Consider the following 23,433-nt stretch of genomic DNA (forward strand, 5'->3'; position numbering starts at 1 on the left):
AGTCTAGAACCATTCAGAGAGCAGTTATCATGGGTTAGCTAACTAAAAGAACCTGTTTGATCAACTTATCTTAGCCCTCAGTGCAATCCTATCTTCCTAGCTCTGGCTCAGGTTATTACATTACTTTTTAATAGAAACTATATCTCACTTTACATGCTTATTTTGATTTCACACCATGAAAATATTGTTACTGATAATTTAAATAAAATACACTAATCAGACATGCTGAAGAAGCTGCTTTCTGTAGGTTCAGTGATGAAAGAAATAGCAAAGCATTAGAGGAAAGTATCCAGACAGGCCTATTGGGGTCTCCCTGCCACTAGTTGGTTTCAAGCATAATCTCTTACCCAGACTCTTTTTTTCTATGGAATTATGAATTCCTCTTCTTAGGTGAAAATCTGGAGAAAGATTAACTCATTCTTGATGGCATATCACTACATCTATGTGAAAAAAAATGTTTCATCATCTTTCATTCACTCACCTTCCAAACATTTTTGCTTTTCATAAGCTGCCAGTTTGCAGTCTGCTGACAGGTCCTGTTTGTATGTGGTGATCTGATAAACCACATCTTTAATGCTTGATCATGTCATGATTTAAGTAAAGACTTAAAAAATAACTGTGCTTATTTGCAAAATACATATATATATATATATATATATTTTAAATGTAGAACTGAAAGAAAATTGACCATAAGTATGTGGTGGAAGGATTAGTAATATTAGGGAATTTCCTCTCTAGGACTACAAAGTGGAAACAGCTGGTTGTGGCTAAGTGGTGAAAAGATAGTCCTACTGTAAAGCATTAGTTGTGAATCTTGTGAAAGCTATCATTACATCACTTCTTTGTGTCACAACACACTTTAAACAGATTCAACTGAGCACCACAAAACTGACTAAAAATAATGCAATTAGTAGTTTCTTTCTCGCTTTCCATCTCTCATTTACATGCAGAGTAGAGGTCATTTAATTTCATGTGTGTCAAGACCTTGTGATGGAAAAGTCTGTAAACACAAAGTTTCTATGTGAACCTTTGCTAGATAAGCTTTTCTTCATATGATCAGATACTCACTGACTGGCAATTGGATCGTGTTCTCAGTATTGAAAGTTTTGGAAGCTAATTAGGAAAATGTACATAGGCCAACGTTATTAAAATGAAATTTTAGCACAGCCTTTGGCAACAGAATTTCATACAGGATTTCAGAGTTAGAGGCATTTAAACCTCAGGATATGAATCAGTGTGTGTAAATAAATTACTTGAGAAACTATGTGCATGAACACTACTTGATAAGAACAATGTGATTTTTCTGATACAAAGAACATATGTGGTTTGGGGGAAAGGCTCTAACTGTTTTGTATGCCAAATGAAGACTGTTGTGGGCAGAACCTTCCCACAAACAGAGTTTCTGTTTCAAAGTGCTGCATTACTAAGAAGATTAGGATTTGTCAAATATGAATGGATTGCTCCCATAAATGGGTCAGAATGTTCTGAAATTTTGAGGGCATTGCTTTCTAAAGAAGCCAGGTTAAGTAGCATCCTGTAAAGGTATTATGGTAATGACCATATTAACATTTTTAATTTTATATGTACCTTTTTGACCCATTCTCATTCAGAGCAATTTCAGAGTCAGAAATGCCTTTCTTTAAAGGAGATTGCCAAAGATACGCTCTTGGACAGATGTCCTGGACAGAACCCATAAGCAAGTAAATTAGACCATGTCTGCATATAAACACAAAAAGAACTGTTGCAACACGACTTCCTTTTGCACTATTAGAAATCATAGTTTTTTTCAGAACAAGACATACTAGCTAAGTAGAGGAGATAAAGTAAACCTGAACTGTTACCTTTTCAGTAACAGAAGCTTGCCTTTGGTTTATTCACTTTCCTCAGAAACTCAATTTGCTCTTTCTTCCTGATTCTTCACCTCCTTTTTCATACCTCATCTCTTTCCATTAAATTAAAGTATTAAAAAGTAGACATAAAACAGGATTGCTAGGATGTTATGTGCTTACAGAGTTTGTTGTTCCAATGAAGAAAAGTAGCCTCTGCTCTTCTTGTTTAATAACTTCATCCATATTTGGTATTTTGTTTTCCTAGGAAAGAAGCAGCGGACGTTCATTATCGCTTCCTGGGAAACCTTCATTCATTTCTCGAGCCACATCTCCCACTTCTCCTCTTATATTTCAGCCTGCCCCTGACTACTTCAGCAAGCCAGACACAGCAGCTGACAAGCCTAGCAAGAGACTGACTCCCTGGGAAGCAGCAGCAAAATCTCCTCTTGGCCTAGTGGATGAAGCTTTTGGGCCACAAAATATGCAGGAATCCATTGCTGCTAATGTAGTATCAGCTGCACACAGGAAAACACTTCCTGAGCCACCAGATGAATGGAAACAAAAAGTTTCTTATGAGCCTCCACTCCCAAGTGCTAGCCTAGCCTTATTAGGAGGGAAGCAGTCGGGTGTTACATCAGCCCGAAAAAGCTCCCTGTCTGTGTCAAATGCCACCACACAGGCTGGCTCCCAGCAGCAGTATGCTTACTGCAGTCAACGGTCCCAAACAGATCCTGATATAATATCCATGGATTCCAGGTCTGACTATGGCTTGTCAACAGCTGATTCAAACTACAATCCACAGCCAAGGGGATGGAGGCGTCCAACATGAACAGAAGAAGGGCCTGGCATATTTTCCCTTCTTCCAACTTTACAAGTCTTAGGTTTGAGTTGGAGAAGGAAAGTTTCTTGCTGGCTTTGCCATCTCTGAACTAAAGGAATGAGGAGGCAAAACTGAATGGAGCACAGTTTTCACATGACTTCAGGGCTAGCAGCTGCTAGAATAGACTCAGTTTTACACCTAACCTAAGATAGTTCTGTTTGTAAAAGAGTAAAATTAAATATTTCTTAGGGGTGGGATGGGAAGGAAGGTGGGACAACCAGTGTCCTCTTTATAAAAATCCAGAAAGGAGTTAGATGGAGACTGTACAAGCATTTGCAGTTAAGTTAATGTGGAAAAGAAAAAAGAAATTAAAACAAGGGCATTTTAAAGACAAGAAGTATTTTACAGGATCTTGAAGGTTTTCTGGATGTGTTAGACACTCAAGTTCCAGGTTACCAGATAGAACCAGCCTTCAGAAAGTTCCAGTGAAAACTGAAGACTGAGGAACATTACATTGTTGGTCCTAAGTTTGCTTTACTTCATTTTAGAAAAGAGCTATCAAAGTAAATCAAGGAAAAGTTGCACTCTGGTAGCATTTAAAATACATCTGTGTTCATGGTACCTGAATTTCTACAACATGTAGACATATGATAGTTATACACACTCATACATTTCAGATTGCTTTCACGACTGTTTCAGTGAATTTTTACATGTTGTAATTAATTGAGCAATCTGAATATAACAGGAAGAAAGGTGTTAATAACAGAGACCAGTACCATGATACTTGAACAAAACACAAAAGGGATGAAGAAAGTGTTTAGATTGTATTTAAACTGGATAGCAAGGCAATTTTGTAATAAACTCAAGTGAGAGTCAGGAACAGCATTCACTCCTCTGTGAAATGCACCTCTCACTGAACGTTTACTGTTACAGCATCTAATAGTCTGACTGGCTGGGCAGTTATTCTTAGTATCTAGGTAGCTCAATGTTTAGAAGGCTTTTGATTCGTATTCTCAGTTGTTCAGAAGACATTAAGTTGATTGTGAACATGAAGTTGACGAATGTAAGTTGTTCATCAAGCACAATACCTGCTCTGTGTAGAAGGTGGTTTGTGAAAGAGGGTTTATGATAAGTGTTACAATGGTGTGAGTCTAGTATGAGTAGCAAATATTTGGACAGTTGGTTAGAGTTAAGCTATCTTGATGGATCTGAAGAGATGGCAAATAATTGTTGCTAATGATAAATACCTTGCATTTACATCTTATTTAAACAATAGTCGTGTGTCTAAAAATATATGCATTGCAAGCTTATTGGGTAGTTTAGATGTTGTTAAGGCATTAAATGAATACTCCAAGCTTTACAAAGCTCTCTGCATCCTCCTCATTTTTTGGGGCATTCTCCAAGGATCTGTTGGGGGCAGCCAACTACAGCTACAGCAGAAACACTGTTAACCATCCCTACTTTCAATAATGTTGTCAGCTCTGTGTAAAGTGGTTAGATTAGAAAGAACTGAAACAGGTACATAAGAAAATAACATACTATGAAACATTCCCATCTGCAGTCTTCCATTATAGAAATTATAAGATATAACTGGTATAAAGAAAAGAAAGAAAGTAAAGTTCATTTGAGCTGAAACTTTCTGTAGGAGCAACTAACTGCAAGAAAAAACAAAACACCTTTAAGGAGTTTAAGTTGGCAGTAATTCTCAAGTCAAACATAAGACTTCTTGAAATCAATGGATCCTTTTGATCAATCAGGAAATGAAGACATGGAAGCTGTAAATCTTTAAATTTGGGTTGTATTGCTATAGCATCTTACAAATTTATTTCATAACTTATGAATATATAAAACATTACACAAACAAGGCTGTCTGAAAATGAACTTTGCACCTGAGAGTCATACCCTTACATAATCAGATTAAATTTTCCTGCCAACATAAAACAAACAAACAAACAAAAAGCCCACATTATTCTCTGCACTGCTCCATAATATCCTTTTGCATCACTACTGGGAATATTGCTACTGAAACCAATGGGACTGTAGTAGTTCCATTAGCCTCAAGAGTGTGTGTTTGGATCCAGGCCTATTTCCCCAGAAATATACGTAAATTTTCACCTGATTACAGCATAACTGATATTTAGCAGTTATAAGTCATTCAAATCTTAGGCGTTCAATAAATGTGTACATGTATTTTACAGGGGGACTACCTTCTGAAAATGATTTAATGCTGATGTATTTTGCTGAACTGAGGTATGTATTATAATAATAAAAATGATTCCCTGTATTCAAGACAAGCTCAGATTTTTGTTTGAAACGGCATCCTTTACACTGCTGAACTAGAAACTAGATTAATGGGTTTGTAGTAAGACATTTGTACCAAATGCCATTACTTTAATTCTCAGAATCAAGTGTGTGTATTTTTTTAATTCTCACTGAAAATAATGTTATGAATTCTAAGGTCACGTGTGGAAGAAGGAATTGTGCACTTAGGAAACGAAATGTCTGCTCAATTTTTTGGTACATGCAGTTCAAAAATGCCAACAATATTTCTGAATTTTTATATTTCAAAAAAGTTGAGAAACAGAATGATATTAGGAGGAATTTAATGTTGTGAACACATGGCAGTATAGGAAATCTTACTTCAGGATCAAGCTTGAAAAAAAACACACCCAAGTAGGCACCAAGTACTTAAAAATGGCAGAATAAGAGAGCTTCAGACAATCACTGACTTTCTTCAAATGTCCCAAGAAAAAAAGAAAACATAACGTGACAATTTTCTTCTATTGATAAGAAGCGATTCATCAGTAAGTACTCCTATGAACATGAGAATTAAAGGTGCTGAGTTTCCTATGAATTTGTATTTTATCATAGATTAACTTGGGTGTTTAACATCATCTTCTATGGATTTTTCTTCCCCGCTGCTGAGGATTTGCTAGTTCTCCTTCCCATATGGATTTTCTCATGTCTAATAAGGGATAAGTTCATCGTATAGCATTTCCCTCAATAGCAACATTGACATAGCATATACATGCTCCACTCTGGTGTCTATTTTTAATAAGTCAATGGGAAACTGATTATTTTTGAGGTCTATTCCACTGTCACATAGAAAGAAACAAACATTTTAAATACTATTATTGAGAAGACAGACATGCATGGAAGCATGCAGACAGAACATGTAGCCTCGTTTACAAAGGAAATAAGGCTAAAACCAGATTGAGACAACGAAGCGATGGAAGCAGCAGGCCCAGGCTATAAACTGAAATGGTAATGCATACACAGCTTTATGAATAACCACAGAGCATTGTTCACTCTCTGTTCTTCACCCTATTCCTCCACTAGAGCAAAGCATCTTTCTATCACAAATATTTGTAACTGTGTGAGTTCTGAATATACTAATACAAGTATTTCTTACATTTGTTTTTGAATGCACAGACCTGTTCAATAAATGGGAAAAAAATATCTTGATATCTTAAATGTGGTTCTTCTGTTCACTCTCCATTGTCTCTGTTATCACGGAAAGGATTTGAATACACAATATAAATAAAAATATAGTTTCTTCAGTTACACTGGATGATGGCAATCACAGTTCTTGCTCATAATTTGTTTTCATTTAGGTTTCCTTTAACACAACCAAGTATCTATTCACACTGCATTTCTGCTCAGTCACTAAAGACCGCATTATCTTTATGAAAGGCTTTTCATTACTAAATGCTTTTTGTTCACTGCAAAAGACACTTTATTTGAGAATGTACGCCAGAGATGTAAATTGTATCATTTAATAAAGTGATTTGACCAATCAGATGAGAAACACAATTTTGCTTTCTCTAAATTCTTGTCTGCTTGTTTTGAATAATCTGAACCCAAGTAAAGCCTAATCTCTCTTTTTTTTTTTTTTTTTTTTTCCCTGTACTATTTTTAGTGACTGCCTGTCAGTGACCTTGGGCTGATATGAGCTTCTAAAGCTTAAACCAAGATCAGGTCAAATGGCAGCATGTCAATTCAGCAGAATTTCATTTTCATACAAATAAGCAGAGAAAGGCAACAGAGTGAAGCACAGTCTACCAAGGTAAAATAATATGGTCAGAATTTTTAACATTTGAATATTTTCATTCCAACAGTAAAAACCTGCAACTAACATTCATTTCCACTCATCTAAACTTCTGTTCATTCACTGTAGATTTGTTTAGAAGAGCTGCACTTCTGTATTCTCATTTATTCTTAACTGAACCATGCTACTTAAAAACGAAACAAATATGGAAAATGAATTGTGAACCCCATCTTGACATTGTTCAGACTATTCAGTGAACAGTTCTGAAGGATGTAAATATGTACAATCTAGCTGTGAACATTCAGATCAGATTTCTACTCTTTACGTGAATAGGCCTGATGAATCACTGAGCAGTTTTTACATTGGTAAAGCAAGAAGTCTCTTGCCCTCTATAAAAGTGACTGCATGTAAAACTTGGAAATGATAAAACTTGAAAACCTCATCCCATTGGCTTCAGCCCAGCTACCCAGCCTGTCCAGACCCCTCTGTAGGGCCTCGCTACCCCCAGGCAGATCCATACTCACAGACAACCTGGTGTCATCTGCAAACTTACTAAGGGTGCATTCAATGCCCTCATCCAGGTCATCAATAAAGATATTGGACAGGCCCCAGCACCGACCCCTGGGGAACACCACTCGTGACTGGTCGCCAGCTGGATTTAACTCCATTTACCACCACTCTCTGAGCCTGGCCCTTCAGCCAGTTCCTTACCCAGCCAAGAGTGTACCCATCCAAGCCACAGGCTGCCAGCTTCTGCAGGAGAATACTGTGGGAGACAGTGTCAAAGGTTTGCTGAAGTCTAGGGAGACCACATCAACAGCCTTTCCCTCACCCACCAGATGGGTCACAAGATCATAGAAGGAGATCAGGTTGGTCAAGCAGGACCTGCCCTTCATGAACCCATGCTAGCTAGGCCTGATCCCCCAGTCATCCCGCATATGCCGCATGATCTCCCTCAAGACAATCTGCTCCATAACCTACCCTGGCACTGAGGTCAGGCTAACAGGCCTGTAGTTCCCCGGATCCTCCTTACAACCTTTCTTGTAAATGGGAGTCACATTGGCAAGCCTTCAATCTTCTGGGACCTCACCAGTCAACAAGGAGTGCTGATAGATGATGGGAAGCGGCTCGGCTATCACCTCCGCCAGTTCCCTCAGCACTCTCGGATGGATCTCATCCAGCCCCATGGATTTGTAGCAGTCCAATTGGAGTAGTAAGAGAGTAGAAGTGTTATTTATCAACTTACCTTTTCACTCTGGCATCTTTACTGTGATGCTGTACAATGACAGAGTTATAGGACTAGGAGAAAGATTCAAAACTGTGACTTCAGGCGTCATCCAAGGTTCCGCACTGCCTTAAATGACTCAGCAGGGTGTACATGAGCCAGCAACATACATGTGGGTCACCAGTGTGCCCCGTTGACCAAAAAGGTTAACAGCATCCTAGCTTGTATCAGAAATAGTGTTGCCAGCAGGACCAGGGAGGTGATCATTCCCTTGTACTCGGCAGTGGTGAGGCTGCACTTTGAGTACTGTGTTCAGTTTTGGGCCCCCCACTACAAGAAAGGCAATGAGGCCACAGTAGATATTCAAAGAAGGGCAACAAAACAAATACAGGCAGGAATAAATTTAGCTATTGAGCAAGCATGTCATGTGAAAAACACAGCTCAAAGAAACCTCAAAAACAAGACAATAAAGCAACAAAAATCTTCTGACTACATGGAACAATGTCCTGATTCCAGCCAAGACAATGGGAGCTTTACTGTTTTACCACTGATGTCAGCAGGGTGACAATTTCACCTGTAGAGAAAAGTTCAGGACTACAAACTAAAACAGGTCATGGATTCACAACCACTAACAGATGTCATCAGTTCCACAGTATTTTGAAGCCCATTGTTTCAAAGTAGTAAGGGGTATTAATCAGTTTTCCTAACATCATCTTCTGTTAGGAATTTGCTCTGTTTTCAGTGTACAGAAGTATGTAGTTATCTCAGTTGGGAACTCAGTTCATGCTCAAGCTACTGTGTCAATATCCTGTGTAATCAGTGTGAAGAAGCATACTCAGAAAGCAATTCATCCACAAGTACATGGCTAAATTAGGTGGATTGGGCACTAAGTCAACAGTCAGTTTGGACAGATGAGAATTAAAGAGCTACTGACAGTGTAAAGAATGCAGGAAGAAAGGTGTCTGCACATCTCCTTCTGAATATACAGATCTATCTGAAGTACAAATACTGTGAAATATTTTGCATGCAAAAGATTTTTTACCAAAGGCTGAAGCTATTACAGGAAGTGAAATTTCAATTCTCATCATAAGTACATGTTTAAGTTACAAGCTAGATAGTAGAATACAAAGGTACGTTGAGCAATAAAAGAAACAGAATATATGTCTTGCTTTCCAGATCTAAAATGTCTTTGTATTACAGTACATCCTGGTACAGGCAGTTCTCAACGGACTTAATAGCTCAGAAACCACACAGCTTGAGTATGCAGCACCAGCTCAGAATGAGAAATAACCTGAACATGCTCCTTATCTAGCCAGACTTGATCCAGAATAAGGAATGAAGACCTAGGATTCTAAATACACAATCACACCACTCCAAACTCTTCTTGGTTTGCAGAGGTCTGATTGGATAGTTTTGTACTTGTGATATGGATCACCAACAAACTAGATAATCCATTCATGAATGTTTGTTATTTTGGTAGCCATACAGAACTTGAGCTCCAGGCAGATACTTTTTCAAAACTGACAAGTAGGTTTCTCAGAGGAAGGGATCATTAAAACTCAGAAAGAGATGGCTTTTTAATAAGATGCTATTTGCCCTGGCAGAATTATATACAGACCACTGTATTTCAGATGTGTATTAGCAGAGTTGGATATGACTGCTCCGTATGTAAGTTCAAATGAATAGCAATGTAAGTACAGGTTGGATGACAGCTTGTAGATGGATAACATTCAAACATTATCAACAACAGCTTTATTTTTAATTGTGGCCTTTGTCATAGCTTCTACTCCTTTGTATGCTCTGCCATAACCCACGTACCAGAGGGTAGAGATAATCAAAGTGATTTAGGACCAAATTCATAACTACAGTAAGGACAGCTCCAAGGCACAGCGTATTCTTCCAGATATTAATTTGACCATTTGCATCTTACTTCAGTATTATTTTCTCCTCCTTTTAATATTTGCCATTACTCATAATCTTTCTTCCAGACATTATAGTGTGTATGAAACACAGTATATTTTTTTGACAAAGCATATATATTTCCTAAAAAAGTACACTTAGCTGAAAAAAGGAACTGTATTGTAATGTATGCAAAAGGCTCGCAGAACACAGATCCGAGTCAGGTAGAGAGCAGGAGGAAAAAAATTGAAAGAAATGAAGTGTTACAGAGAAGCAGATAGATACTACTACTACAGTCAATTTATCACTAAACACTTCAACCTTACTTACAGAATACTACCATTTCTTTTGTATCTTTTGTTTCCAAAACTGTGTGGTTTGATTGGGATTAGCTGTAACTCTTTCTGTTTCCCTAGCTGATGAAAACACAGATGTATCTGACACAAAATTCAGGCTGGGACAATTGCTAAGTCAGTACCCATGAGAAGTGACACGTCAAGTTGTTGGCAAATCTTTACTTCTGGTGCAATTTAATCTTTGTTAATAGGAAAGGAAGGATCCTAAAGCACACAAGTTCTAACAAATCATTTACCTTTTTCAAAAATCACTGTCATTCCTGAAAAAAAAAAATATTTAGTGTGGTCTTTCAGAGACTAACTTCCAGGCTCTGAACAGCAAGACTAACAGCACTTGAACAAAGCCTAGTGCTGTCCAATAGAGGGCAATGGTACACAATTCACATAAAGCTAATAACCTATAGGCTCTTACTGACAAGGACTATACTTTGATAAAGAAGACATGGTAAAGTAAGAGGACATCACCAGACACCAACCAAGGTGTCTTGTCTTTTTGTTTTTTTACAAAGGCATTACAACAGAGGTGTGATGACATAAGGACCAGCACAACAGAAAAGCGCTATCAAGGAAGAAAAGATTGCTCACCCAAATCATGAGATTCCAGGTTCACAGGGGAAATCTCCACCAGGGAGGGATCTCCAACTAGAGAACCTTCCTCAGTGGCAGTCAGCCCTTAAATGGCATCTAAGAGGTGCAGTCAGGCTCCACCCCTTCTGGTCACATAGCTGAATTGCCTTTACCTGTGCTCCCAGGGCTAACTGGGTCATTTCCCCCAGGTGATCAACCAGTGGTTCAGGCTGTGACTCATCATGGATACAAGGAAACTCCAAATCAATTGAAGCAGCAATCTAAAAACTGCATTGCAGTCTTCCAGTTCTTAAAGAGAAACATATAAACAGGAGGGTAGGTAGGTACATGGGTAGGTAGTTGGTAGGTAGATGGAACAAGCAGGAATGGTTTTAAACTAAAAGAGGGGAGATTTATATTAGATGTCAGGGAAAAAAATTTCACTCAGAGAGTGATGAGGTGCTGTTCATGAAGGTGAGGTGGTATTCATAAAAAATTAAAGAGGTAGTTTGAGGATGCTGTAATCTGACTGTATTGATGCGGGAAATGTTACTTCCAAGCCTGGTGTTAATACCTGGTAAGAATAGTTTCCAACCTAACACCTTTCATAAATACTGCAAAATATGGACTTTGTATGTCAATCTGCTCCCTTGGCAATCTTTTGTCCATGACTAGTAACAGATAAAGGAAAAAATGGAAGAAATGCAGAGTGAATAATAAACTTACAATTTTTCCCTAAAACAATTATACACCAGATGCACAAACACTACTGTAATATTTTGTATTCCACGGTGGTCAAATGGGTATAACACATTAACACTTCCTCAGCTGTGATGTGTTATAGTTTTAAAATTCACACTTGCTTAAGTTAATCATATGGTTTTCATTCTCATGTAATGAGGTTATGTATGGCAACAAGAGTCAATAATAAAACTTCTGAAAGATAAGATCATGACACATCTTGATTATTTGGTAACAACAAAATGGTATTTCTAATACAGTTCTTTTGCATTAACTTATAAAGAAAAGGAATAAAAGACTGATTATGTGCTCTGTACATTTCAGCCATGAAGTACTCCGATTAACTTTGTTGGTTACTTGTTGTAGCCTTTACCTCATTATTTTAGTCCAGTTAATGTCACATCCTGAATAAAAAGAAAGGTGAAATGACAGTTACTGAAAAACGCATGTCTGTGTGGTTTTGTAACTAATAAGTTAATTGGATCACTAGAAAATGCCCAAACATTGGAAATGTCACAAAGCAGACCACTGCCATCATCAGTACAATTTCACAAAAACTCATTTAAGATGTTTGCCAAGGATTTGCACCACTGAATGCAAAAACTGATTTCTTAAATGTTAGATTGAAAAAAATAAAATCTTACATAAGAAATCTAATTGATATTGTTCTTACAGTGATGACAGTGCTGATTCTTTTTCAAGTTGGGCTTTAGTTTCTGAAAGAAGAGTTTTCATCATCATATGGGGACAGCTATGGTAGTAGGCAAGGCCATGTCTTTTCTACAGCAAAACTGACACAAAATCAAGAATTTTTAAGTTTTTTTGATAATAAAAGCACTGAGTGGAAAACAAGTTCAGAGACATGTAACTCCAAAAATGGGGTCTGCATCTCATTTTTGATTCTAAAAAACAAACTAACAATATGCCATACTGAGTCTGTGCAATTACACAAACACCTTGAGAAGAAGTCAGAGACAGACTCTTCCACAAGAAGAATGTAAATTCATAGAAACTTATCTCTCTTTGGAGGCCAAATGTGAAACTTACTTTCTGTGTACAATCAATCCCAAACTCTTACTTTAAAGGAAAATTCACTGTTCTGAGGACAAACCTTCAACAGATTTGTTCTCTTGAGAAAACAGACCACTGGATATAGATTCAGTTCCCTGAGAACCATTGACAGCCAGCTTTTAACCAACATTTTACTTATTTCAGTCTTTCCTATTAATGTCACATAATGAATAAGAAGAAAGGTGATTTGATGATTCCTGAAAAATGCTGGTCTATGTTTGTGGTTTTGTAAACAGTAACGTCAAAAGTCCTTTAGCCCTGTATTGCATTGTGAATTCTAAAAATAACCTAACCTCTATATTTACAGTCCTGAATAAGGTAAGTCACTAAAATCATGTTCAAATAAAAATGACTTACTTTTCAGAAGTGTTTAGAGCCAAAACCAACAACATACATAAATGCTTATCATGTCTTAAAATCAGACTCTTTGTTTTGTGGCTGCATGCATTTCAGACAGCTTGATTTTAAATGCTTTCTGAAAACAGTCTCACTGAAGTCAGGGCCAATCTTAAAAAGGAGTTTAGAGGTATGCTGTCTTTGCCAGTTGCATAGCTGCTTTCTAGAAATTGCTACTTTTCCAGCAAAAGTATTTTCAGAAGTAGATAAGGTATGATAGGCTGTACAATTTGATATCACTTAAGATTTGACTGTATGTCTCCCTATAATGAATGCATGCAGTTTCCATTGACATTCAAAGGAGCTATGCACGTACTAAAGTGGAAATCTTTTTTGGCAAGTGACACTACCACACAGCATTGCAATCCACTGAGTACAGAGACAAATCCTGGTTTCATACTTTTGCACTAGCAAAGCTCCCAGTAGCTGACACTCCCTACCCCGAGCCAATCATGTTCTGATTCAAATATGTTCCTGTACAGGAAGGACAGCAGAGGATAATTTATTTTCACATAAAAAGATGAGCAGCTATAATGATTAAAGTGAAGATAATTTTGATAATACTGGTATACTAAAAAGAGAAAGAAATGTGGGACATGTTATGTAATGTGTACTTACTGAAATATGCTGCATGTTCCTGAGAGGAGGTTTAATCCTGCTGTCTTTGAAGTGAACAGGACCTTTGCCACTGGTGGGGACCCCAGCTGCTTTAAATCACAAATTAATTTCCACTCATTTATTCTAATTTACAGTAAAATAATCCTGTGGGTACTGTATCAAGAACAGGTTAAGGACAAAAAGACTCCCAAAACCTACACACAGTAGCAGAATGTCCACTCTGTGACATAACCTCTATTCCTACTTTGTAAAGAATAATATCATCCTTGTGACACTTAGACCTAAAATTTGGTGATAGCAACGAGAGCTGCATTGCCCAAAACAACAGAGGGTAAAGCAACATTAAAACAGTTGCCCTTGGTCATGCCTGTAAATTCCTTCAGACTTTGAGACATTAATCTGAATCACTTATAAAAAGCAACTCTACCCAGAACAAGTGTCTTGGAAAGAAACCGCTGTTACCTAAGATGACACCTCTTGGAACTATGATGAAGTTTCCAGCCTAGACTCATCATAATTCAAGGGATCATAACCTGCCTGTAGCATTTTTTTTTCCTCAGGGCAGCAGGAATATAACAGTTTCTCAATTTTTCTTGTAAAATAGGACTTAGTGCCTCCTCACAGGTATTCATGCATATGTCTGCATCAAGAAGTTTTAATTTACATATTTAGTTCAAGTCAACTAAATCACCGGAATCAGCTTTTCAAACTGTATTAGAGACTTCACAGTGACTTAAGAAGGGATTTCAAGTTTTCTGAGTCTCTTCTACTGCAGGTTACAACTCAAGCAAAGAGAACAGCCTTTAGAGAAGTGATGCTCTTCATCCTCCTGCTGTCATGGCAGTGTTGAGAGAGGGAAGCTTCAACACTGTGGCCCAGCAAGGGGCTATGGGAGCACAGGCAGGCTGGTACAGAGAAAGTTCCTCTCAGTAAGACAGCAACTGTAAACTGCATCAATGCTGCATAAAGCAAGGAACCAGAGACACCGTGCTTGAGGATTAAGCTGCTAGTGTTTGGCCCTGAAGCCTGCTGCAAAGTGAAAGACAAAATCTCATTTAGGGGTGGTGCAGACAGTGCTATGTGCCTGGTGAGAAGTTGTGCATCTCCTCTGAAATCAGACTAAAATAGAAAGGTTGAATGCTCCCTTACCTCATCCCACACAAATTTCCTCCCAGGTCAGAGGAGGCAAAACTCGATCTAACAGCTTAAGATTCTGAGTCTCACAGCACCTTCTATATAACTCGTAGTATCTACCAGCAGTACAATAATGCTTGTTTTACTTGCCAAGAAGGAAATTTTAGTTACATCACAATCTGAAATTCTGCAAGTAAATTTGCTAGTAGGTATTTTTTATGTCAGAATCTTAACCAGGACAACAGTAAAAACATTCAGAAAATGCACTTATATAAGTGGAAAATATATCAGCTGAGATTAATTTATGAAATGTATGAAATTAACCCATTTTTCCTACTCCACTTGGACATGTTTAAAGAGAAAATAAAGAATATCTGATGAAAAACTTCCATTTACTGATACATCAGTGAGACAAATTATTCTGGTAAAACACTTGCCAGTACAAATGTGATTTATATTTAACCTGTGTATTTGTGATATGGCATATCACATCGTTGTGAAACTGCAAGACTGTATTACGATCCAGTATCCTCATTTCTTGTGCTGAGAAGAACTCTAATGAAGATTTATTAAGAAAGAGATTGAAGAGATTTTCTGCTAGCAAAAAATCATGCATTGTTTCTTTCTATTAGGAAACTTATCCAAATTCTTTTTTTCAGCTAGCAGTTACAGTGAAGTGAATGTTGATCCATTCTAGGGCCTTGTAAAAGTAAAAATTATAAGTTCTGTTGGATCAGCACAATACTCGCACAATACTATGATACTATGATACTATGATGATATGATTATAAAGGAAAACAATATGAGCCAGCAGTGTGCTTTTTACACTTTTGCAGACTGGAAAGCCAATGGTATCCTGGGCTCCATCAGAAGAGGGGTGGCCAGCAACAACAGAGAGGTGACAGTCCCTCTCTATAATGCCCTTGCAAGGCCCCATTGGTAGTACTGCACCCAGGTCTATGGTTCCCAGTGTGGAGGGCCATGAAGATGATCCAAGGGCTGGAGCACCTCTCCTATGAAGACAGGCTGAAGGAATTGGGCTCATTCAGCCTGGAAAAGGCTGCAGGAAGAGCTCATTGTGGCCTTCCAGTATTTAAAAGCAATTTATTAACATAAGAGAAATCAACTTTTTACAAGGGTAGATAACAACAGGACAAGGGGGAATAGTTTAAAACGAAAGAAGGGGAACCGTAGATTAGATGTTGAGGGAAGTTTTTTTACAAAGAGAGTGGTGATGTGCTGGAAAAGGCTGCCCAGAGAGGTTCTGGATGCCCCACTCATGAGGTGCTTAAGGCCAGGTTGGATGGAGCCCCTAATACTAGATTTAGCAGCAGGCAGCCTAGCCTGTGGTTGATGATCCTTGAGGTGCCTTCCAACCCAAGCCATTTTATGACGACTTTGTGAGTCTATGATTATAGTCTTCATGAAGACAAAAGAATCTGTCTGCAACATGAATAAACAAAGAAAATCCTGATTTAGAGGACGATCATTTCTGGTAACTGTTTGTAATCATAGAAGAAAACAATGTTCCCCTTTCCAGAGTTAGAACAAGTGATAAATGAACTTTGAGATTCTAAAGGAGTATTTACATTGGTTATGAAACCAAATGTCCACTGAAGTACTATGCATAAATCCAAGGCAAGATGATGAACTGGACAGGGGACCAAGTATTGGAGAAATAAAGTGAAACAATATTGAACACCTAGTTTTAGAAAATTGCACATAAGAACAGAAAAATTTAGATTTAAGACTGAAGACATTTCATATAACTAAATTTCTAGCTGTTGTTTTGTATTTTCTTTATCTTTTGCTTTTTTCTTTTATCTGTATCATCTATTTTCACTTGTTTATTTTATATGTTATGGGAAACATGATTGCTTTATACTTTTGTTTCAGGAAAAAAGTGTTTAAAATAACTGAAGCACACAAGAAATAAAACAGTTTCTGTGTTAACCTTCCACAGAGTGTTTCTTGACTGATGGTAACCATAAAGTATTAGTATCAGCTGCAGAAATGTTTTGTCACAGCAGGGCTACCTATGGCTGCCAGCCAAACTGCTTGTTTTTGAAGCAAAACAAAATGTTGATAACTGTTCTCTTTCTTTAGGGTGGAAAAAAAGAAGCACAAAATACAAGTGTTTTCCTGCCAACTTCTTCCTTAGAAAATATTTGGCCACCTGATTGTTGTATTTTTTTTTCCCCTCCCTTCTCTGTTCAACTATTTCCTGCCAACACAGTTCTTGAGAGTGCACGTCACAGTGTTCCTACTGAACCATAATTCCAGCCTTTTGGCCTTTACACTTTCTGCCTTTATTTTCAGGTTGGTAGTTATGCTTACTTTTACCATGAAAGGCTATACAAGCCACACCTAATAAACACAGGCCTGATATTGCTCATGCAATATCAAACACTTTTTTTACTTCTCAAATTTGTTTTTAGCTCTGGAAGCTTTGGTTTTGCCCAGTGAACTTCCTTTCTGCTGAAGCAGTCCAGAACTTGTACTTCAGCTTGCTTGGAACAGTATGTACATAAAAATCCACGCACGCAGAAAATTAAGCAGGTGTTTACTGGTAGGTTTATCAGTGTTAATATAGTATTTATCAATTTAAGGTTGATTTTTATTTAAGTGGTGGAATTTTTTTCTCTGTTTTTAAGGTTTCACACTGTCTTGACCTAAAAACAAACATATGAACTACAAAACAAGTACAAAAAACTCACCCTGCTCCTAACAGAAGACTTGTTGACAGGATATATTAGCTTCAAAGCACTAAATTTTATAGTAGTTAGTGAGAGTTACATGATAAGCATGGTGATTGAGTTGAGAATGACAAAAAACTTTTGAAGATGTTTTCAGATAGTGTTGTCAAAAACAGGTTGAGGAATCCTTCAAAGTTAACCAGAGATACTGGAGAAATGTTAGGTCTCAATACTTCTGCGCCTGAGTCTGCACTAGCTTTGCTGATCACAATGGCACACCTATTATGCATGTAGTAGCCATGGCCAACTCAGAGCAATTCCTCCCATGAATAAGAGCTGCACTCCACTAACTTTTCTGGAGGTTCCTCTGATTCACAGTAGTTTAAGTGACCGAGAAGCCACATCCAAATTTTTGGCAACTGATGGCATTTCAGTGACTGCCTCCAAACTTGTATTGAGAAGATATTTGCACAATGAGCACCACCAGCATCACTAAGCATAACTGACAAGCTTGTCTTTACAGACAGAAAAGAATTATATGTACATTCTTCATATCCATTTTTTTTTCCCCCATACAAATCAGGTCTGAGGAAGAGTAGCAAAGCAGTGCCAGAGCAGCAATGCTGTTAAGAGATCAGGATTTAATATCAAGTTTCAAATTATTCTTTTTGATTTCCAACTCCTGCAAAGAGAAGAATCCCATCTTTCCTCAAAAAGTGAGTTTCTACTCACAGAGAATATGAACCAAAGTGCATGACAGAAAAATGGTTGTATGTACCTTACCCCAGAGCAGTTAAAAGCACGCATTAAGTATAAATGACTGTCCAGACAATAGCTGGAAATACTAGGAAAACAAGCACAAAATTAATCACATGGATGTGTAGGTCAAGTAAAACCAATGGAACTCAGAATAATTCAGGCATACTTTGAGGTTTGAGTTGGATCAGCATTTTAAAGTACTTTAAAAACATGCTATATATTTAATGATTATAAAAACATTTTACACTCGAAATTCCATCTTTAATTTCACCTTCAAATAAAACCCCAAACCCTAAGATAGTTCGGAGTTTGATATCTGGCACACCTCAGCAAACAGAAGCAGCTTACTCTCTTGGCAGACTGGTAATTTTAGAGATTTTTCTTTGAACTCCTTTTTCTCTCAGAATGGAAATGTTAAAAAAAAAAAAAACAAAAAACAAAAAAAAAAAACAGTTCAACTATTATTGCTTTCTTTTAAAGGTACAATACCAGTATCAAAAGTTCACAAAATAAAAACATCAGGTATTTGGATTTTATAGGGGAGGCAGTGAAGTAGATTCACTGAATACGGAGAAAGGAAACTACAATTAAATGCAGCATGAAAAGGACTAATTTCTAAACAAACACCAACCTGCCAAAGACACATTTGCTATAAAACAACTAAGAGTTAAGGCTTCACCCTTGAAGAGATTCTCACATAGGCATAGTGTCACTAGCACACACTATATCAAACTGTAATCTTGTAAGCAGTGAGAAGACTTGCATCCTTTTGATGAAAGAAAAGAACTCAACACAAGCAATATGTCAGCTTTGCAGTGCAGCAGACTACCCACAGAAATGAATGAGTTTTCAAGTAGTGATCATCAGAAAACGCATGTACTAAATTAAAGCTTCCTGGACAGCTGCTGGCTCTTATTATGCCTTTGACAGCACAGGCCTGTGCTTGTGGCCTTATCTCTTGGGATTAAATGAGGTGCTCAGCTTTCTGTGGTTCTCCCCCCCCTAAGCCCCCCCCCCCAATAAAAAACAAACCAAAAGAAAAATCTGTCTTATACTCTCAAAGACTGGAAGTAGAGCATGAAAATGTGAAATAAGTATAAGAGATACTTGAGAAGTCCCCCCAAATCTGTTATTCATGTAGGATAAACTGGAAACATCTCAGTAGTAACACAGCATCCCAGGGGCTGCTGAGGCAACTGCCCCACACTCAGTGGAAGGTAGTAGCAATGTCATATCTTCAAGAAGAAAGGAAGCTCTACTGTATCATCGTGGCATAGCACATATATTTCTAATATGCGCATCTTCAATAGAGAACAGTTCTATGGCATGGGGAAAATGCTGTTGAAGAAAAGTTCCTTGTTCCTTATGCCTATCACTATGGACTATTTTCCTTGAACCAAATACAGACAACAGTCCCCAATGACTTATAACCACAAAGCTATGCATTTCAATGAGGGGAAGTACTTAGCAAGTGCCAAATTCAGATGATTAAGCCAGCTGATGATCAAGGAAAATATTTACCTTTTTCTTTCCTGTTGTTCATTTTATTTTATAGACAAGACTGTTGAAACAGGAGGGTTTGGGGCTTTTTTAATCTTTCTATATGAATTATTTCTAGATGTGATGGGCCAGAGGTCGAACCTTCAAAACAAACAATTTTCTTTAAACAAACTTGAGGATAACCATGAGAATATCAAAGTTCTCAGGAAAATGACAGACTTTGGATCTTAAACAGAAAGGCAATCTTTTTCAATTAATATTTTGAAAAATCTTCCAAGTACATTTTATGCCATTGAACAGTTTATGACAATACCTCAGAGGTATTTATCTCTTGGCAGTCTGTTCAACTAATCCACAGAAAAACTACCAACCCAGCATAGTTGCAAACTATGCTATTATATACATATTACTATAATTAAAGTTCACAGAAATTGCATAAATAATTTGTAATTATTAATTATTCAATTATTTCGTATTGATAAATAATAATATCAAAATATGGACATAGAATGGACTGAAAACTCTTCACAGATTTGTTTCAACAGAAGAATTGCTTTGGACGAAATAGAAGTTTTTACTAAAAAAACAAAAGAATTTTTTATGAAGACATACATATAAAACAGTTAGCAATGAAAAAGGGAGATGGAAATAATCTCATTTCCACCAACCAAGATTTATTTTTTTAAGGTTAAAAAATGCAAATACTTCCTGTTTTTGAGCCACAAAATGATGTTTTTCTCTCCCTAAGTGAAACTCAGTATCATGTATGTTTAGAATTCCCCCCCCCCCCCCCATACTGAAGACAGGAAACCCTGTACTAACTCTGTCAATTAGCAAGAACCGTTTCATAAAAGCTTTTAACAACAGTAAGATTTTTTACATTGTAAGTGGGAGGTTTAGGTTAGCTCAGCTTCTGAATTTAAGTAAAAGCAGGACTATAGGTGTATTGTCTTCAGTATTAGATTTTGTCACAAAGATATAAGGAACCTCCCTACAATTATCATTCACTTATATCTTACTAATATTGTGAGAAAAAAGTCTGAGGTTGTTCCTGAAGGTGAGATAAAGGCAGATTATTTAATGCTGTAATGCTATAATGTGATAGACAGAATGCAATGGAAAGTACAGCAATAGTATCGGGGTAGTGCACTCCTAGGCTGCAGCAAATGAGAACAAGCCCAATAGCAGCAACCACGGACACACAAACAAAGGAAGAAGAAAAATACCAAAACCTGCTGCCTTTGAAACACTTCAGGTAAACAGAGATCTCCAGTGATCCACCTTCACTTCCACTGTCAAACCTTAAATGAGTTCTGGTCACTCAGGTTTACTGCATACACTTGAGCTCATCTGCTTTGGTCCTGCCTTCCCACTGTGCTCAATCACTGGTTCAGGCCCCACTACAAATGCACTGGGAACGGGGAAAAGAGGAAGGAAGAGGAAAAAAGTAAATAAAGGAGAAGATAGAAGGGGAAGGAAAGGGGGAGGGAAAAGAGAAGGAAGGAAAATGCTTACTTGATCAAGATAAAATGGCATAATGGAAGAAGATAGGTATATGTTGACCTTGTTCATACACTGACTAAATCAAATCAGTTTGCCATGTGCTAAATAATGCTTCCCCTCATTGAAATTCATGGTTTGATTTTGTTTTAATGCTACCGTAATTCTTTCACCTTCTTAACTTTTATTCATCATTATTGATATTCAGTTAGTCATATATATATATATATGAATAATATTTCTGAAATTTGGTAACATGGCCCTTCTTTAAGCAATGTAAAAGAAAATGGCATTTAGCATTATTGATTCTTGATTTCCAACTACAACAGTTAAATATTCTTTCTCCCAGCTGCCATGATGTAAGTTTGTTTTTCAATCCATTAATGACAAAATCTTCAGACAGTCCAAATAAATTAAATTCTAGGTAAAAACATCTATTGGTAAGATTACTTGTTCTGTTATCTGCAAGTTGCTGTTGCTACCTTTTTCAGAATAAAGTATACTGTTCAAATCCAACAATGCAGTAAGTGACAAATTACAAAATAACAATAATAATAATAAAAAAATCATTAAAAAAATAAGCACAACAACTAAAAACATTCTTACCACTCCAATCAGAAGCACTTTGGCAAAAAAATATGTACTAATAAGCAGGATTAATTCACAAACTACAAAGTAGAATGAACTTCCAAACGTTTCAGTATTTATGTCCACACTTCTTCCCCATTGCCACCAAATGTGAAATCTGATGTTCTTATATTATTTCCAGTATCAAGATACTGAAATGTTGCAAACAAAATCAGAAGAGGTATTTTGACACATAAGTGGAAGCTTGTGAAAATCTTATACAAAATCAAATCATACATTTGTAGCTGAAATATGTGAATGCTGTGCTAAGAACTGGAAATAAAACTTGAAGAGTAGAAGCTGATTCCAGTACCAATTCCAACAAAAGTGAAAAAAATAAAAATAAACGGAATGTTCCAAAATGTTCCAGCTCTTTTGTACCAATAAAATGAGATTATCTTACTTCTGCTATACTGTTCACAGAATATAAACATATAGTTAAACATATCCCATAGTTCAAAGTATCACCCTACTTTGTGATTCAGTGTAATTCTTCCGCTACATTGCTGTTTTAAGCTATTCCTTGATTTTTCCTTCTTATGTGCAACTAATTTGCATGTTATTTCTTAGTTTATTGTTTTTGAATAATTTCATCAGTTTTTTCTCTGTGATTTTGATCAGGAATTTCTCAAGAGCTTGCAGCTCTCAAAGAACAACAGATAGCTGATTGCATGTGCCAGAACATAATTGCAAAAGCACAAATTGTTCAAGTAATTTTTACTATTAAACCCTGGACTATCCCACTGGGGATACCACTTGCTATGTCCTCCTAGATAAAAAATTCAAGCTTAAAGACAACTTCAACATCCAATCATTTGAATGTCCACACCATAATTTCATTAGAATTGCATTAAACTTTCCTAGTTCATCAAGACAAGCAAACATTTAAATTCTTTCATGCAGATTGCTTGTAATATTCCTAGGGTGGCATTTAATTGAGACTCTTTACTTCATCATTCATATCATTAATGAGAACACTGAGCAGCATGAACCTTGACAGGCTGCCTTTCAGTCCCAGTTGACAGCTTGGTGGTGAATCACTAACTCCTAGAGTATGAGTTTCCGATCAGTTGCATAGGAGTTTCAAGAACATTTGTTCTTTTAAGTGTGGCATGCTATCAAAAACCTAACAAAAGTCAAAATATTTATGCCTACTGCTTACCCCTTTCATCACAGGCTGACAACTACTGTCAAATAGAAGAAGTGAATTGGTTTCATACATTTCTACTGTAAGTTTCCCAGCAGGTTATTATCTTGTTGCTTCTTAGAAAACTGATGTTTCAGTCATTTATATTTGAAGGACATAAAAGAGGTTTAAACCTGTTTCCATTACAATACTATTCACTTAAGATACTTACAGAAAAACTGAAGTTAAAACAACACCGATATTACTTGTGTGTATGGGGAGTAAAAATTCTATAACTATTCTGTGACTGCATACATCTTTGTATCCCTTATCACCTCAGTCCAGTTCTTGACAGACTTGGGAAAACATTTTATGAATTATAGAGTAGCTAACTTATGTTAGAAGAGATCTCTGGGGGTTCAATCCCCTGTTTAAAGCAAAGACTATGAGGTCAAGTTGTGCATGGCCTTGACCAGTCAAGTTTTCAGGAAACAAAAAGGCAGCATTCTGATTGAATTAAA

At 37.0% G+C, this 23,433-nt stretch overlaps 2 protein-coding genes across 2 annotated transcripts in view; one reads left to right on the forward strand and one right to left on the reverse strand.

Moving 5' to 3' along the window:
- Positions 1-6,402, forward strand: part of SYNPO2 (synaptopodin 2) — an 86,143-nt gene extending 79,741 nt beyond the window's left edge. The window contains exon 5 of the mRNA XM_072334478.1: positions 2,095-6,402. Coding sequence (XP_072190579.1) covers positions 2,095-2,658 — 564 coding nt within the window. The 3' untranslated portion in view covers positions 2,659-6,402. The remainder of the gene's footprint in view (positions 1-2,094) is intronic.
- Positions 1-23,433, reverse strand: part of SEC24D (SEC24 homolog D, COPII coat complex component) — a 201,869-nt gene that overhangs the window by 146,102 nt on the left and 32,334 nt on the right. The window lies entirely within an intron of this gene.

Source organism: Excalfactoria chinensis, chromosome 4 (assembly GCF_039878825.1).
Source record: "Excalfactoria chinensis isolate bCotChi1 chromosome 4, bCotChi1.hap2, whole genome shotgun sequence".
Lineage (NCBI taxonomy): Eukaryota > Metazoa > Chordata > Aves > Galliformes > Phasianidae > Excalfactoria > Excalfactoria chinensis.